Here is a 15,453-nt window from a genome sequence, read left to right as displayed (position 1 = left end):
AAGTTACGGGCTAAGAAGCTGAATGTATGCTCTGTGCTACATCTAAAAGGGGCATAAACCACAAGTGTTATATCACAAAGGAGTCATGGGGTCTGTTCCTGTAGCCTCCCTTACAAGAGGGTGCTTAATTTCCGAACCCCTTTGATATCAATAAGAAAACGCAGGTCATGTCTTTGTGGCTTCTTGCGGGTGCAGCCACTGATTCCTTTACTTGATAATTTCTTTTATGTGCTTACTGTGTGTTTTGGGGTCTGATGAGCACGTGGCCAGGGCAGAACCGCATTAGATTCAGCCAAACTGCAAAGAAACACTTGAGCTGTGCATCCAGGTCACGGCTCTTCTTCCTTCCTGCAAAATTATTCTTTCTTCAGTGAAGCAAGATGGAGGTTAAAGCTGCCCGGCTAATCAAACTGAATAAAATAAAATGCTTTAAGGGGAGCTGGGAATGAAAGCATTCTTGTTTTAATTGTACAAGGGAAGCCGTTTCAGCTGCAGATGGGCATCTGAGAGCAGAAGTGAGGCAGTGCTGCTGTCTGACCTGGTAACCGAGTTGACATTTGGTCTGGTGGCAACAAACCGAGCAGTGACAGCACCACTGCGAGGACAGCATCACCATTTTCAGCTGTTTAACCATCTCAGCTCTGCTCTCTGCCTTTCAGGATATTACACAGACAACAAGGAACATGTCTGTTTTGTCAGCTGCCCAGCAAAGCTTAAGCAGGTCCAGCGAAATTCACCTCAGCCTTTGTTGGGGATTCATTTTCTCATCACTTACTGAATTGAAAACACGTGTTGGGTAATCCAGCATCGAGATAGGATGGCTCCAGCGTTATCTCCATCTGATGATATATTGGTACTTTGTCATGGTATGGTGCTTCTCAGTCAAAAATGCCAAAAAGCTTGGCAAAGATGGCAGACCACAATCCCTCTTAGTCCTCACATATCTTATAACTGGCACTTTAAGTTGAGCTTTAGCCAGGTAGTTTTGATTTGGCTTTACGGGAATGTAGCTGGGTAATTCTAAATGCTGGAATATTGATGCTGCACGCAAGGAAGCTGCTGGCACAGGATGCAGGACTTGAGCTGCTGATTATTGTTTAAAGCTCTAGAAAAACAAGCACAAAAGCACAATCGTTTTCCCTGTGTCAGCCCAAATTGTTGGCTCAATAAAGCTCAGTTTAAGTGACTAGAGAAATGACAAATATTTATATTTATATATCAATATAAAATATTTTGCCAGTTTTGAATGAGGTTAGTCTGAAGATCTTAGTTGAAGGTGTGAATCTGTGATTTTTTTATGAAGATCATTCTAACTTGTGCAAAGTGAACATTTCACCTTTTAGTCCTCTGCCTTGTGGAAGGAATTACCGAGTAAGCTTCAGTCCAACCTCGTGGTGCATTGCCAGTATAACTTTCAATTCCCACAGCAGTTAAAATCAGCCAGCAGAGCTCCTGAAGACTTTCTTTTAAAGGACATATGTATAGCAAATGAACGCAGGTGGTGTGGAACCATGCCTTCAGATAGCCTCACAGTACCTCAGAGCACTTAGGAAGAGTTTTTACAAGACTGGAAACAAGAAATAAGATTCACAGGGGTGAAGTGCAGGTGCAGAGATTGTCAGCTTTAATCACATGTGGCATTGGGAACACAGACAAAAAGCACCAGGTAGTGATGGAGCAGCACGGGGGTTGCCAGCAACACCATCATGGTCCATACCTGCAGGATCTGGTTGTAAGCCCTCTCCTGAAGGGCAGCCACTGCTGCCACGGCCAAGCCCCTCCAACTGCTGTGAAGCACGGGCGTTTGGTTTAGCCTTAGCCACTGGTGAGCTTACCCAGGCTGATTGTAAGGGATAATGTGCTTTGTTTTCACCACCAAGAGCCTGGGGCAGAGGTCTCCTGCTGTGGACCATGGCAATTGCCTTTGGCATGACAAGCTGCATCAGGTAAATTTGCAAGGGGATGTTTGTTCATTTCCCCAGAAACTTTCACTCCCATCCCTGTGCCTAAAGCCATGCTTTGGTCATACACTGCAATGGATACAACCAATGCTAATGTATAATGTCAGTATAGTTAGATTTTTTTACTCTGCTGTCTAAAATGTGCATTTAGGAACTCTTTTTGGTAATTCGTTGTCGTTGCCTCTGCTGAAATCTACACAGTTGTAAATTCCTGTTATAAATATGGCATAAGTCAGCTTCACACTTAGGAGGACATTGCATCTTTAAATTTCATCCAGGACTCCACTTATAGGAACGCATTGTAATTCCTGTAAAGGATGCAGAACCGTACCAGCTGATAACCCAAATGTTACCATGTCAGCACTGTTCAGCCCCGATGTCGTATGTGTTGGCTGCCCTGCTGGAAAAGTCTCTTAATGGGATCTCTTGCCTTTAAACAATAAGGGCTTTTCAGCTAAATTATATCCTGGGGTTCTGCCTTTGTTGTCAGAACATATTAGTAATGGGAGTATTGGGAATTTTAAATTCATTGCTTTTCAAAGGAGGGGAAAAAAATCCCCAAGTCACTGTCCATTTACTCTTTTTTTCCTGTGGATTTTTTTTTTTTTTTGGTGATAGTGCTAAAGGGTTGGATAAGAACAAGACTGCCTTGTGCTGGGTGTTGTGTGAGTACGGTGTAGAAGGGAAGAGCTGTGGGCAGGAGGGAGTAAAGCAGAAGAAGAAGAGAGCATGAAGGGGAGGTGGAGGCCACCGGCGGGCGGTAGCTGTAATGTGCAGCCAGCTCGGTGCAGAAAGTCTCGGTTTTATGTTGAAGTTTTTGTTTCCCATGAATATGCATACGCCGATTTCACAGACTGTTTTAAGTGAATAATTCTGCATTTCCCTTTTCTTCAAAACTTTCCAAGGGCGACCAGAAGCACCGCGGCAGGCGGTGCCACCGAGACCGCCGCTGCAACCCCAGCCGGGCATATCCCTGCTGCCGTCCCGGCCGAGGATACAACCCCCGCGGCACAGGCCTCCCCTCCAGCCTCCTCTGCCCAGACCTCCTCCACGGCCAGCTCTGCCAGGGTCAGGAGTCGCCCCATTCCTGCCTGGAACAACCGGGATCATCCTGGAGGCTGGAGAGGCAGGGCCGCCAGGCACCGTCTTGATGTCGGGCAGAGGGCGGCTGCGAAGCGTCGACGGCCAGGCCGGGCAAAGCACCATGCCCATTGCTGAAGGCTACGCTGGAGCACCAGGTGAGGGAAGCAGACCAGCAGTGAATCACCCTGTGAGACCTACGGACACACCAGGCCTTCGCTAGGGGGGTGAAACTGAGCTTTACCAGATGCCTTTCAGCCGTTAGAGCTATTAGAGTCTGGAGTTAGGGCAGAGGTGGTTTGCAAATGGGGCTTGGCAGCCTCCAGCTGGCTGCAGAAGTAGGGGAAACTTGGTCAGTGCCAGCTTTGTTGCTTTTGTCAGCGCTGCACAGAGCATGAGGTCAATGGGGCTGATGTAAAGTCCTTGGTAACTACAGCAGCCTGTGCCCCTAGGGAAACCTAAATTAATTTTTTCTTGCTGTAGTGCTTGCCGTGGTTTTAATGCCCTGTAGTAAGAATTTGGTCTTTGCTGTGACTGCCCCAGTTTAACGATAGTCTGAGCATTCATAGGAGATGTTATTTGGTAGCAGTTTTGGTAGGTAGCTTTTTGGTAACAAAAGATATTTTTTAGAAGAATGCAGTGATATTTTGTCATAATGTTCTCAATTACGTACTGTGTAACACACATTACTTTTGCTTTGTAGGATATCCGAAGTTATCTCCTCCAACCACGGACTCACAGGGTAAGGCAATTTTTTTGCAGAAATGCTTTACACAGGTACTTAATATCAGTCCCTGGAGAGCTGTGGCTAAGAGAACAAAGTGACATTAAGGAAAATCTAACGCATTTGCTACACCTTAGCATTAAAACATAGTCTGCATCCTTTGAAAATGTGTGTGTTTTAAGGTTTTTAAAAATAATTCATTTGCTGATATTGTTACTTACTTTGTGCTTTATTTATTTATTTATTTATTTATTTATTTATTTATTTTCCTTTTAAATGAAAAGAACTTCTTTATGGAAAGGGTTGTGAGGCATTGGAATAGGCTGCCCAGGGAGGTGGTTGAGTCACTATCCCTGGAGGTTTTCAAAAGACGTTTAGATGTAGAGCTTAGGGTTATGGTTTAGTGGAAGACTGGTTAGTGTTATGTCAGAGGTTGGACTTGGTGATTTTGGAGGTCTCTTCCAACCTAGATGATTCTATGATTCTGTGATCTATTTCTTTCCAATGAATTTAATATTCCTTTAGTAAGAAATTAATACTAAGGCCAATGCTATGATTTTTGAAGCACTGTTAGTAACTGAGTGTGTGAGTTGGTGCTCCTCATGGGAGAGTTTCTACCATTGTTAGAACAATGAGGACTCGTGTTCCACACTTCAGTGAAAGCAGGAGTGTTCCCACTGTCAGCCTTCATTTAGAAAGACTTAAAATACAATTTTCTAGGCTTGATGCGGTTTTATTATAATTGCTAATATCATAATTCACTGGCAGATTTGTATGATAAGGAGGTATATAGCTTGTGTGGGCCATGCTAGTTGGCCTCAATAAATGCGTTGATTGGTTGCTGCCTGCCCTACAGTCTCATACTCCAGATAGTATCAAACCCTGGGGAGTGGTATCCTGTGTCAAAGTGAATATTCCCACACTTTCTGCAGAAAGAATGATTTCATCTAAGTGTGTTGAAGGAAATATCAGAAATAGATAGAACAGAGGGGCTTTACGACATCCAAAATCTTACCCCTGGGTTTTAGCCTTAACCAAATCACAGATGCACATCCCAAAGACTGGGCTGGGGACTGACAAGAAGAGTTGTAAAGAGTTGATACTGTAACCCTGATATATATATACTTTCTAATTAAAAATCCTTCATAGCCTTAAAGCAATATTTTTGCGTTTGAGGATTGCAGCAGAGGAAGAACAAGGAGCTATAGATTAGGCTTCTGGAAAGGGATGAGAAGTAAGGAAATGCTCATTTATCTTGCTGCCAGAAAAGCCAATATAAATGTCTAGATCTCTGTGATAAATGGATTTCCTGGGGGACTTATTCCACTTTATGCATACTACTGCAGTTCATAGACAGCAGTATTTTAATAAGTTTATGCTAAAACTGTGAACTGTGCACGTTAACCGTGTTGAAAGGGCAAGGTGTGGCAGCCAGTGTGTGCGAGGGCTGCTTGGTGGAACATGTTGCTACAGATGGTGTGGTAGCACTCCAACATCTACAGAGAGGTGAGCTCAGCCAAGGAGTTCCTTTTCCCAATCTGTGCCCCTGAAGGCCTGTCTCAATACAAGATACACCTGCCAGCCTGTCGTGCTTCACCCAAAATGCCTCGCAAGCCCAAGGCCAGGTGAGGTGATAGAAAGCAGAGGGTAAGACATGGTACAAATGCAGTATGGTACAAATAGCTGTTGGGCTTGGTGGAGTCAGGGCATTTACACCCGCTGTTCCTGATCGTATAGGTGGTGGCTGCTTATAAAGAGCAACGAAAGAGAGCCTTCTGGGGAAGAATTCAGCAGTATTGTAGAAATTAACAGCTGGGAAAGGGAAGGTCTTTGGTTTGTTGGAGGAGGAACTTAATGCTTAGGTAAGGCACTGAGGAACCTTTAAGACCTAATTCAAGCAAGACCACAGTTTATGCCTTTATCAGTCTTCGCCCAGAACATTTTGTAGTACTGAAATTGTAATCTGAAAGAAGATCAGACCTTCTTGTACTATGATTCCTAAAACCAGGAGCATGGATTGTTAAATTGGCCTTCTGAGTGCTCCCTTTCATATCTCTTTCCCTTTCATTTCTGTTTCTGACTAGGCTGTTACGTGAAGGCATTACTCAGGAAGAAGCTGAGGGCTCCAGCTCTGTCCTCTGGTATAAACTAGCCCACATCAGTGCTTGTCTTGAATGCTGAGGCCTACTTTGCATATTTTCAATAGCACTTCTGAGCTTTCCAGATGCATTAGCCATCTGTTTGGATGCCTCTTACAATATAATTTTGTAGGTAAAGATCTTCAGGGATTCGCAAGAGTTAATGAGAGGGCGTGAGGTACAATAATAGGCATGAGCTCTGTTTTCACAGGCAAGGAGTTTATGACAGGGGTGAATTAAGCATCAGGACCCAAGCGGCTTCATCTAATGCCTTTTGCTACAAAAAGAGTTGAAGCAGTAGATATTTAAAGCATCATCATCAGCGAATGTTATTGAAGCATGGCAATTTTACAGTCGTGAGAATTTTCCTTTGCTGACAATTGCAGCGGCAGAGGTCATGAATTAGCTGATGAACTGCTCTGGGAACCGATGAGAAAATGCTTGTTAGATCCCCAGGTCACACAGCTAGAGGAATTGGATGCTCTGATCACCATACAGAGGGTCACAGGGAAAAAAAAAAAAAAAAAAAAAAAAAAAAAGAGAGCACAAATTGCCTTTCCCTCCCTCCTTCTTCACACAGTTTGCAGCATTGGTGGTATCCCCGACCCTGCAGCTCCAACGGAGGGTGATTGCTCCTCTCTCAAAGGAACTTCTTGTGCAGGGTAATACAGAACACTGTTTGGCATGGCTATCCCACGTGCAGAGGGAATGTTCCTGGAAATGAGATGTGCTGGGGTCAAACTGAAGAATTTTTTAAAAAATGAAAGGTGGTAGTGGTAAATTGCTGATATTTTCAGCCCATTCCTTCTCAATGAAGGTGAAGCTTTTCCTCTGCCCCGCAGTTCCTTCACGAGGAGTGCATTTATAGCTCCTGGCTTTCAAATGCTTTGAAACTTTTCTTTCTATTTGTAAAATGTCACAGCATTAGTTCCTGAAGTGAAAGTCTGGAGTTTCCAGGCCTGGACCTTGCATAGAGAAACTGAGCTTTGATCTCGGGGTGAAGAAAAGCATGTGCAAGTGGGGACATGTAAGGGAAGGCGATTCACCTCTGTAAGGATCTGCAAAAGCATTGCTGAGAGCTATTGGTAGGACTTGGGCAAACTTCAGACAGGCGCAGCTCCAGTTAGAAACAAGGATAGGAGAGCATGGAAACATCATGACTTTCCTGCACCTCTGTGTTTGCCCACTGAACTATCCTACAGGACATTTAGAGGCAGTTAAGATCTCTTCTTTAGACAAGTACACATAAAACGGAGCTGGTGGCTCAAAAAACAAGGCTGCAGATCGGAAGGAAATCTCAGCAGCAAACTGACAACTATTGAAGTAATCAGTGTCAGTGCAGGAAAATCTAAAGGAAGCTTAGGGGAGGCAGGACAGGAGTCACTTCCTCACATATCCTTAGCTACTGTGATCTGTAGCTGTTGCAAACGGAGAGCAGAGTATTTCTGGGCAGGCTGCAGGAACCTCTCTGAGTCAGCCAGCAAGAAATGAGTTGATGTACATCATCATTTGACTTGAGTCTCAGGGAAAGCTGCGACTACAAAGATGCTTCCTGTAAGTAGACTGATGTTAAAAGGGTTGGGACTTTGCAGAAGCTCCCTCCTGAAGCAAGCAGACTTCCTGCAATTCAATTTGGTCCTTTTGAATAGCCTCATCTTAGCTCATGGGAGCTCTTACACATGCACTGCCAGGTAAAAGGGTTCTGTCTGCTTTGTGAGTGTGAGACAAAATACTGAATGAGGAGATACCCAAAGATTCATGAAGCATCTGTTTGCTAGACCCCAAGGGAGCTCATGGTGGGTATTTGCCATTTCTGAAGCTGCTGGCATCTTATGGTACCCCTGCCTCTGTGCGAAGTTATTCAGGAAAAAAAAAAATAAATATCTAAAATAACATTGGTATATTCAAATTTTAGATAAAGTTTTGTCACTTTTAAACTTCTGTATCAAAGAATTGAATGTTTGTATCACTGCTTGCTGGTGGCATGTCATATTGGGAGGGAGAGAAACCAGATGTGTATTTTAAAGGCAGCAGAACAAGGAGCAGGGCTGACACAGCGCAGAGAGACTTGGATCCTAACCTGAACCATGAATGGTGTAGAACAGAAGGAGCAGCCGAGGACAACTTTAAGTGTATTCATTGTTTACCTAATTGCCAGATCAAAGCAGCAAGAGTTGACTGCTTCTAGCAGTGTTCCTGCCTTAAGGGAAACGTTTATAAGGAAGGGAGCTGAAAGACTAACACACGGTTGATCACCAAGACTTGCCTTTAAGTCAGTCTGTTTAAAAGTAAAAATTTGTCCTAATAGTCCAAATTGTATTTCATCAAGTGGTGTTAGCTAGTAAGCAGATAGACACTATGAAATACGTAAGTGTCTGTCTGAGCTGCTGAGAAAAGAAAAAAAATCGGAGTGAAAAATTTCCTGAAAGAGAAGTGCAAAAGACAGAAAAGCCCCAGATGTGATTCTCTTTGTTGGAACACCTAAAAGTGTTACTTGTGTAGATGTTTTCGCTAGCCTTTGGCGGAGAAGGCAGGAAATTAAGCTGTGCACAGCCTCTCCTCTCGGAGAGCTGGCACAAGCTACCGACCTTCCGCACTTCTGCTGCCAGTTTGATGGTGATACAGAGCAGAGATATGCAGGGCAGCCTGAAGCCTGGAGCTGCTCCATGGCAGAGCATTGTTGAATTCAGGTGTGGCAGGATGGCTACTTCCAGCAGTTACAAGCCACGCTTAATCTTTTCCTTAGAGGGGCAAAAAGCAGCTCGTAGGTGATGCCAGTTTTCTGGCTCCCCTGACAGAGCTGGGAGGCTGTAGCCAAGGAGAAAATTTTATGGTCCTCAGTCATTTTTTTATGGCAAGAAAGCTGGGCCAGCAGAATGTATTCTGCTAACTCTGGCACGCCTCAAGTGGCAGGGTTAGGCTGAGGGGAGTATCTGCAGGAGCAGAGACGCTGGGCTATAAACCATCACAGGGAAAGGCTGTGCTGTCATCCCAAAGTGGCCTCAGTCATGTTCTTACCCATTTTAGGACCTGCTGCCGCCGCGGCCTCGCTGGTGTCCTTCTCTGCTGGGCTCACACAGAAGCCTTTCTCCAGCGACGTCGGCGTGGTTCACTTCAACAAAGTGCTGGTGAATGACGGGGACTATTACAACCCCAACACAGGTAAGGCAAAGAGCGGACCCACGGAGCTGCCAGGTGGGCAGTAACACACATTACAAGTGGTCGATGCCATCTCAGGCACTGCGGTGCATCGAACGCAAGAAATTACACAAGTCCATCTAAGCCAGGGCAGGAGCTCACATTCCTAAGGCTGGGGACAGTCACACACTTTGGCCATGCTGGTTTTCCACAGCTACCAGTTACACTGAGGCCTGACTCACCTCCCTGACTCACCACAACCACTGTGTGCTCCTCATCCTTCCCAGGCAGCTAGGGACACTATTAGCAGCAGGGAGGCTCCTTACCGACCCGTTTCACTGCAGCCTGAGGAGAGGAGGGCTCCCTGCTTTTGATCCAGACTTCAGTGTGAGCCACCTCAGCACCCTCACACCCCCCGAAACACCTCCATGAGCTGGCTCTTTAAAACTCAGGGCTCTGCAGAATTATGTGGAGCGGTCATGACTGAAGTGGTAGGTACCAGTTGTGGTGGTGCTTTCTGCATTGCAAGCCTGGAAAGTTTTTAAACTGACTCGTATGGGAAGAGTCTGGCTTGTAGCTTCTCACACCCCGTTGCCTTTGTGACCGCTCTCAGTTGGTCAGCTGCCCAGGCTGACCTCATCACAGTCACCTCTACACAGCAGTGCACAGCGCGTGCTGTGCTAATTTTGTCTTTGTGCTTAGGGCCTTGTGCTGAGTTATTTCCGAGTACCTCAGAAAAGCCATCCCCATCTCTCTTCTGCAGGCATCTTCACGTCACCGTACGAGGGGCGCTACCTGATCACCGCCGTGCTGGCGCCGGAGCGCGATGAGTACGTCGAGGCAGTGCTGTCCGTCTCCAATGCCAGCGTTGCTCAGCTCCACACGGCCGGGTACAGGAGGGAACTGCTGGAGTATCACAAACCCTACTCGGGGAAACGGACCTGTGGTGGTCCTGGGACGTTCCACCTCGTTCTTCACCTCAAAGCGGGAGATGAAGTCAACGTCGTCGTGACAGGAGGCAAACTGGCCTACACGGACTCCGATGAAATGTATTCCACGTTTAGTGGGGTTCTGCTTTATCCTTCCATTTCCCATGTTTAGGTCCATCGTGGAACAGGAGAGAAGGGTAAGATATTCCGAAGAAATTAAGTGTAATAAAATTCAAAGCTTTAATATATTCAGTTTATATATTTGATTTCAGTGATGGGTTTATTGTCTGTATTGAAACCTTGTCCCCAGTTTTCAGAGACAGCTACGAAAGACCTGTTTCTGTAGCTAAAGTAACTCCTTCCCCAAGTCCTAGTTTACCTGTACAAACACGACAGCTGTTAAACAACAAATACATTCTCAGTAAATACTTCTCCACTGTGCTCTTGCTACTCCCTATTAAATAGCCTTTGCAGTCTGCTCCCCAGTTTATCTCTGCCAGCGTCCGTGGTGTATCAAAGTTTACATCTTTGCTGCAGTTTCCAGTTGCAGCCAGCTTCCATCATGCAGTAAAGCAGGAGCAAGAAAGTGAGACCACGTTGGACACTGTTGATGACTTAGTCCTTGCTTTATTAAAATAATGCGGTGAGCCAAGTGCATTCACGTAATTTGTTCAAAGCAAGTGCTAACCATGGTGGTGCAAAGCAAAATGATGTTAGTCTGCATCCGTTTTCTCTTTCCCCTAAGGGCCAAACCCAGTGCTAAGAGACGAGTGACTCTCAGCCCAGTCAAGTGGCAGCAGCAGTGCAAGGAGAACTTTGTCTTTCAACGGGCAAGCGTGAGTGTAAGGCACAGTTGCTGCTACTGAAGGATTTAAACAGTAATTTCCAACTGGTGCAGTAAAAAAGACAACCAGTGAAGCGTGATGCTCTTGGGATTCAGGCTTAGAGCTTGAAAACAACGAGCCAGGTCAGAGAAATCTGAATCACCTGTTCTTAGCTAGAACAATGATCATTTTGAAAAGCTTTTGAAAAATTTTACAGTGCTGGTGTCTGGAATACCTACAGTATTTGCATTAGAGAAGTAGTTCTCTTCTTTGTTGCATTGTAAAAGATAAACCAGAGGAAAAAATGGCTAAAAAAGCCAATTTAGGAAAATAGTCTTTTTAGCCAATGCTGTCAAATGTACAAACCAAGCACCTGCACTGAGTCTTTGTTTTAGCGGCCTCCTGCATCAGCACTTTTCAGTGGGGTTTTAACACCCAGCATCTGTCTCTATGGATGGAACAACTTGCTTAGTAGCTTAAACACATTTGGTGCAACGTTTTATTTCTTGTACTCGCCTCTTCTCAATTGAAGTGACAAAAATAATGTTCTGGCTCGTTGGAGTTAACATTTTGAGCTCTTTCATGGGTGGAAAAAGAATCTAACCATACTTTAGTAAGAGCAAGACTTTTCCACTGTCATCTGTATCTCACATAAACTGGTCATCTTTCTCATAGTCTATTCCTCACACATAGAGTTGTATTTATCATAGCGGGTTGTGTAGTGTATTTTCCTTCTTACGAATCCAGAACAGCTGTTACAGTCTCAGAACAAATAAATCCTTTAGGTGAGGGAAGAACTCCCCGTGCTGGAAGCAGCCCCGTACGCTCAGCTGAAGCCTTTCCCCATCCGAGGAGGTCAAATGCAGACTTCACGCCTTCTTTGCCGCATAGTTTTGGAATTGATACTCCCTAATAACCCTGTTTCCAGGCGATGAGAGGGGGCCTTCCCACAACAAACCATCGCATCCTGGAAGCTGAGCTGCCTCGGAGAAAAGCAGACAGAAAAAGCTCCCTGGCCCCAGAGGAGCTCTGCATCAGGCCCTCTGCAGCTAGGGTTGTGCCGGGCGGGGGTGGTGGGGCGAGCACAGGAAGGAAATTGCGAGCGGATTTTTTTAAAGCACGTGGCTTAGGAAGAGCTCCTGGCACCTGGTTTTTAGAAATTGGGGTGTTGCTGATAAGCAACAGCCAGGGCTGGATGTGTTGTGGAGCAGGAAGGCTGCTTGTGTAGGAGCAGCTGCTTAAGGGACGCGGTGAACTTGCAGAGCCCGGTGAGGGGAGCCACCCCCCTCATTTCCCTGCACATTTGACTTGATCTGGGCTGGACCACCCCTCGTTCAAGAAGAGCTCGGTTTTCTTTTGTCCCAAAGCAACAGCCCATTGCTCTCCCATGCCTTTCTACATCTCAGAGATGAAGGGACAAACAGGAAAGACTTTTTCTTTTGAAAGCCAACTACATCAACCATATATATATGTATATATATATATATTAACCAAGTTCTTGTTATGTACAAAAGCCATAGAGGCTCTTTTCCTTTTAGGATATTTTTCACTCACAAGAAAGCTGTGTTCTCTAAGAAGTTGGCTCCAGACTGTGTGTGACTCAAGTATTGTTACATTATTGTTGCCTGTGCTAAAAATGACTCATGGAAACAAACAAAGTGAGCCTAGAGCTTAGGGAGACCTCGCTGGCAACCACCACCTCCTTTTTCTCCACCCCCCTACCTCCAAGTGAGACATTTTTAAGAATCAGCAGTGAAAGTTTAGGGCTAGAGGTACAAACATTTCATCACCTAATTCTTACCTGACTGATCTGGTAAATTTCTAAGCCCAGCCCACACATCCTCAGGAGCCCAGTTGTACTGTCGGACGGGGCTCTCTTCTGACAGAAAGCTTCTCCCCGTGCCCAGGATCTGCTGCTGACGGTGCTGGGATTGTTTGATCCCACATAATGCAACCTAACCAGGATTTATACCCGGTTGTAAAGCACTCTCTAACCTATGTCACAGCAGGACTGAGTCTGAGGCATATTTTGAGAACACCTTTTAGAGCTAGCTCCCCATCCACCATCTGTAGCAGCACAGTGGCTGAAGCTATCAACTTTGGTGAGGAACTCACCAAAGCCTTGCTTTAGTGATCGCTGTAATCAGGGTAAGTGGCTCATTTTCTCTTAATGAAGTTACCCTACTGGAGCCTTCAAGGTGGACTATTCACCCTGCTGGGCAGACTGCGGTGCTGCAGTCCCTGAACAGCACAGGGAGGAGGGATCAGGGTCTCAATCACCGCCTCAGTCAGTGCTTGGGTAAAACATTCCTTAAATTTAGCAGCAGCTGGCAGAGACTCAGGCACAGATGAATTCATGGGCCTACTGAGGATTTGTTCTGTACGAAACAGCTCAGCTTCAAAGGAAAGGGTGAGAGCAGTGCTCAGAATACCCCAAACCCGCTGACAGGCATTCACATCTTCAGTGGCAATCAGCAACCGCCCAAGGAAATAACCTGCACTGAAAGAACCTTTTCACACTCTTGGTTCATTCAGCAACCACATAGAAAAGCGTTCCCCACCTCAAACAGGAAGCATCTGGAAATAAGAATGCCTTAAAAAACAGCATGCAGTAGGTTGAAGCTGTAAGGCGGGTACACTGCATGTTTTACAAACCAGTGGTGCCAGCCAGAGACACACTGCCCTGGCCTGGTGCAAACAGCGCATCCTAGAGCAGATGGGAAAGGCAGCAGAGAGCCATAAAAATCAATAATATCAGAGGAAACCACAGGAAAGCCTGGAGCAAAGTGAGAATGCAAATTTCCATCGCAACATGTGTGAAACTACCTCATTATTTTCATTTGCTATTTAGACTTCGGAGACGGTGGAGATGTCACTATGCTGAGCACTTAAAGCAGTGGCTGTGTGCCACAGATGTCCCCACCAACCTCCACCACGTCGCCTCTCAATGTACGCCAGGTTACTTGCAGCAACTTTGTGCAATTCAGCAGCCAGAGGATGTAGTTAACTTGGTGGAGACAGCCAGCCACTCCAGGAGTATTACGAACAAAGAAGTGCACCTGTAAGAGAAAGGCATGGGAAGGCAACTTGGCCCAAAGCGTAAGTGAGCACCCTGTATAGCTTTAAAAGGCTCAATTGTGCTGGGAATGCAAGGTAAAGGGCTCCTTAACCAGAAGCAGTTTAGCCTCAGGAGTGCAGTGGTTCCAAGGCTGCATCCTGCATTTGGAAGCAAGTTACAGCTGCAGTCAGTCAGTCCTTACGGTGTGGCACAGTGGTGGATACAAATGGGCCACCAAAACCACAAATGCTCTCACGCAGCATCAGCTTGGCGATGCGAGGGATATTTGCTTCACTGAGACACGCGCTGCAGGCACACTTTGGCTCCCAGTTGCTCCCAGAGAAAGGCGCAGAGTTCCAGTTGTCGAGCTGCCAGGAACACCTGGGGCCGCGTCCTGTCATCACACAGCAGACCTGCACACACCGAACCTCCTGCAAGGCACCCTGCAGACTTCAGGCATGATGCAGAACTGCTCTGCCAATGCTTTGTACGTGGAGACTTCAAAGAGCATCTTATAACGTGTTCATACGTAAGCAGGTCTTGCCATTTATCCATTTTGCTATCTTGATTGTAAAAAAAAGTTACTGATTTTTCAAAGAAGTGCATTTGAGCATATGCTTTGTGTGCGCGTATACGCGGGTGTACAGGGTCTGATACCTGAGAGCATGGAGAAAACTGTTTGATGGAAGGAAGCCAGCTGCTGACATGTCCAAATAAAGCCTGCCTGTTTTGTGATGTCTTGATGTCCCTTTGCTTTCCAGTGAGTACAGCAGTACCGTAAGCCAAAACCTTGGCTTTTTCCTCCACCACCTTTAAAAGTTCAGTTTCTGGCGTCGTAGCCAAGCCTGCATGTGTGGGTTAGGTGTTTAATTCAGTCTCAGGCATTGTTATATAGGTTTTGGGATAGACGGCATAGAAGTTCTGCCAACACACTTCCTCATTCAGCATCCTGATTCCTGGCTGTTTCACTCCCCGAAACTTTTGGGGATGAAGTAGTATCAGACAAAATATTAGGGCAGAGAACAGAGGTTAGGAAGGAGGAAAAGGCAGGGGAGGAATGAAGGAGTGATTGGGAAGAACCACGAAGTGCCTTGATTCTCAGTGCTGGGGTAAGCAGGACCTGCAGCTACCTGCTCCTTCACGAGGACTGGAACAGTACAAGGTGAAAGTTGACTAAACTCTTTCTGGCCTTATGCCCTTACAAGTGAAGACCTGCACTTGTAGCACTCATGAGGAGGTGGCTCAGCCTTGCTTGTAGTTACCCCAATGCCCTGTTAACCATACTTTGTTCGAGGATCTCTGTGTGAATGCAAGGCACGAATCAGCCCCATCCTCCCAGGGAGGTGGGAGGTGACACTAGAGAGAGCGCCCTGCACACACACAGTGCCCATTGCTGGGAGCAGGATGTATGGCATAACACCGGGCCCTCACGCAGCAATATGTGGGATTTAATCCCAGTGCAGTAGTGGGATGCCTCTCACCACCTCCCTGCCCCAAGGCCCACGCGCTGGGAGGAATTGCAGCATACCATGGCTTTCAAGGGGATGGGTGCCAGGGCCTGTGAAGGGCAGTAGGAATTCAGCAAGCCATAGATGAAACTC

At 46.1% G+C, this 15,453-nt stretch overlaps 1 protein-coding gene across 4 annotated transcripts in view; it reads left to right on the top strand.

The window, feature by feature from the left end:
- The window catches only part of EMILIN2 (elastin microfibril interfacer 2), a 39,084-nt gene extending 24,497 nt beyond the window's left edge, over positions 1–14,587 (top strand). For 2 of the 4 annotated variants that reach the window (XM_027451993.3, XM_072034770.1), the window contains 4 exons: positions 2,867–3,199; positions 3,745–3,783; positions 8,931–9,065; positions 9,805–14,587. In XM_027451993.3, the coding sequence (XP_027307794.1) occupies positions 2,867–3,199; positions 3,745–3,783; positions 8,931–9,065; positions 9,805–10,142 (845 nt within the window). In that variant the 3' untranslated portion in view covers positions 10,143–14,587. The remainder of the gene's footprint in view (positions 1–2,866; positions 3,200–3,744; positions 3,784–8,930; positions 9,066–9,804) is intronic. The other 2 variants (XM_072034769.1, XM_072034768.1) reach the window with 2 other exon arrangements.
- Positions 14,588–15,453: the final 866 nt, after the last annotated feature.

The sequence above is a fragment of the Anas platyrhynchos genome, chromosome 2 (assembly GCF_047663525.1).
Source record: "Anas platyrhynchos isolate ZD024472 breed Pekin duck chromosome 2, IASCAAS_PekinDuck_T2T, whole genome shotgun sequence".
Lineage (NCBI taxonomy): Eukaryota > Metazoa > Chordata > Aves > Anseriformes > Anatidae > Anas > Anas platyrhynchos.
Note: the sequence above shows the minus strand (reverse complement) of the source record. Positions and strands in the feature narration are given on the sequence as shown.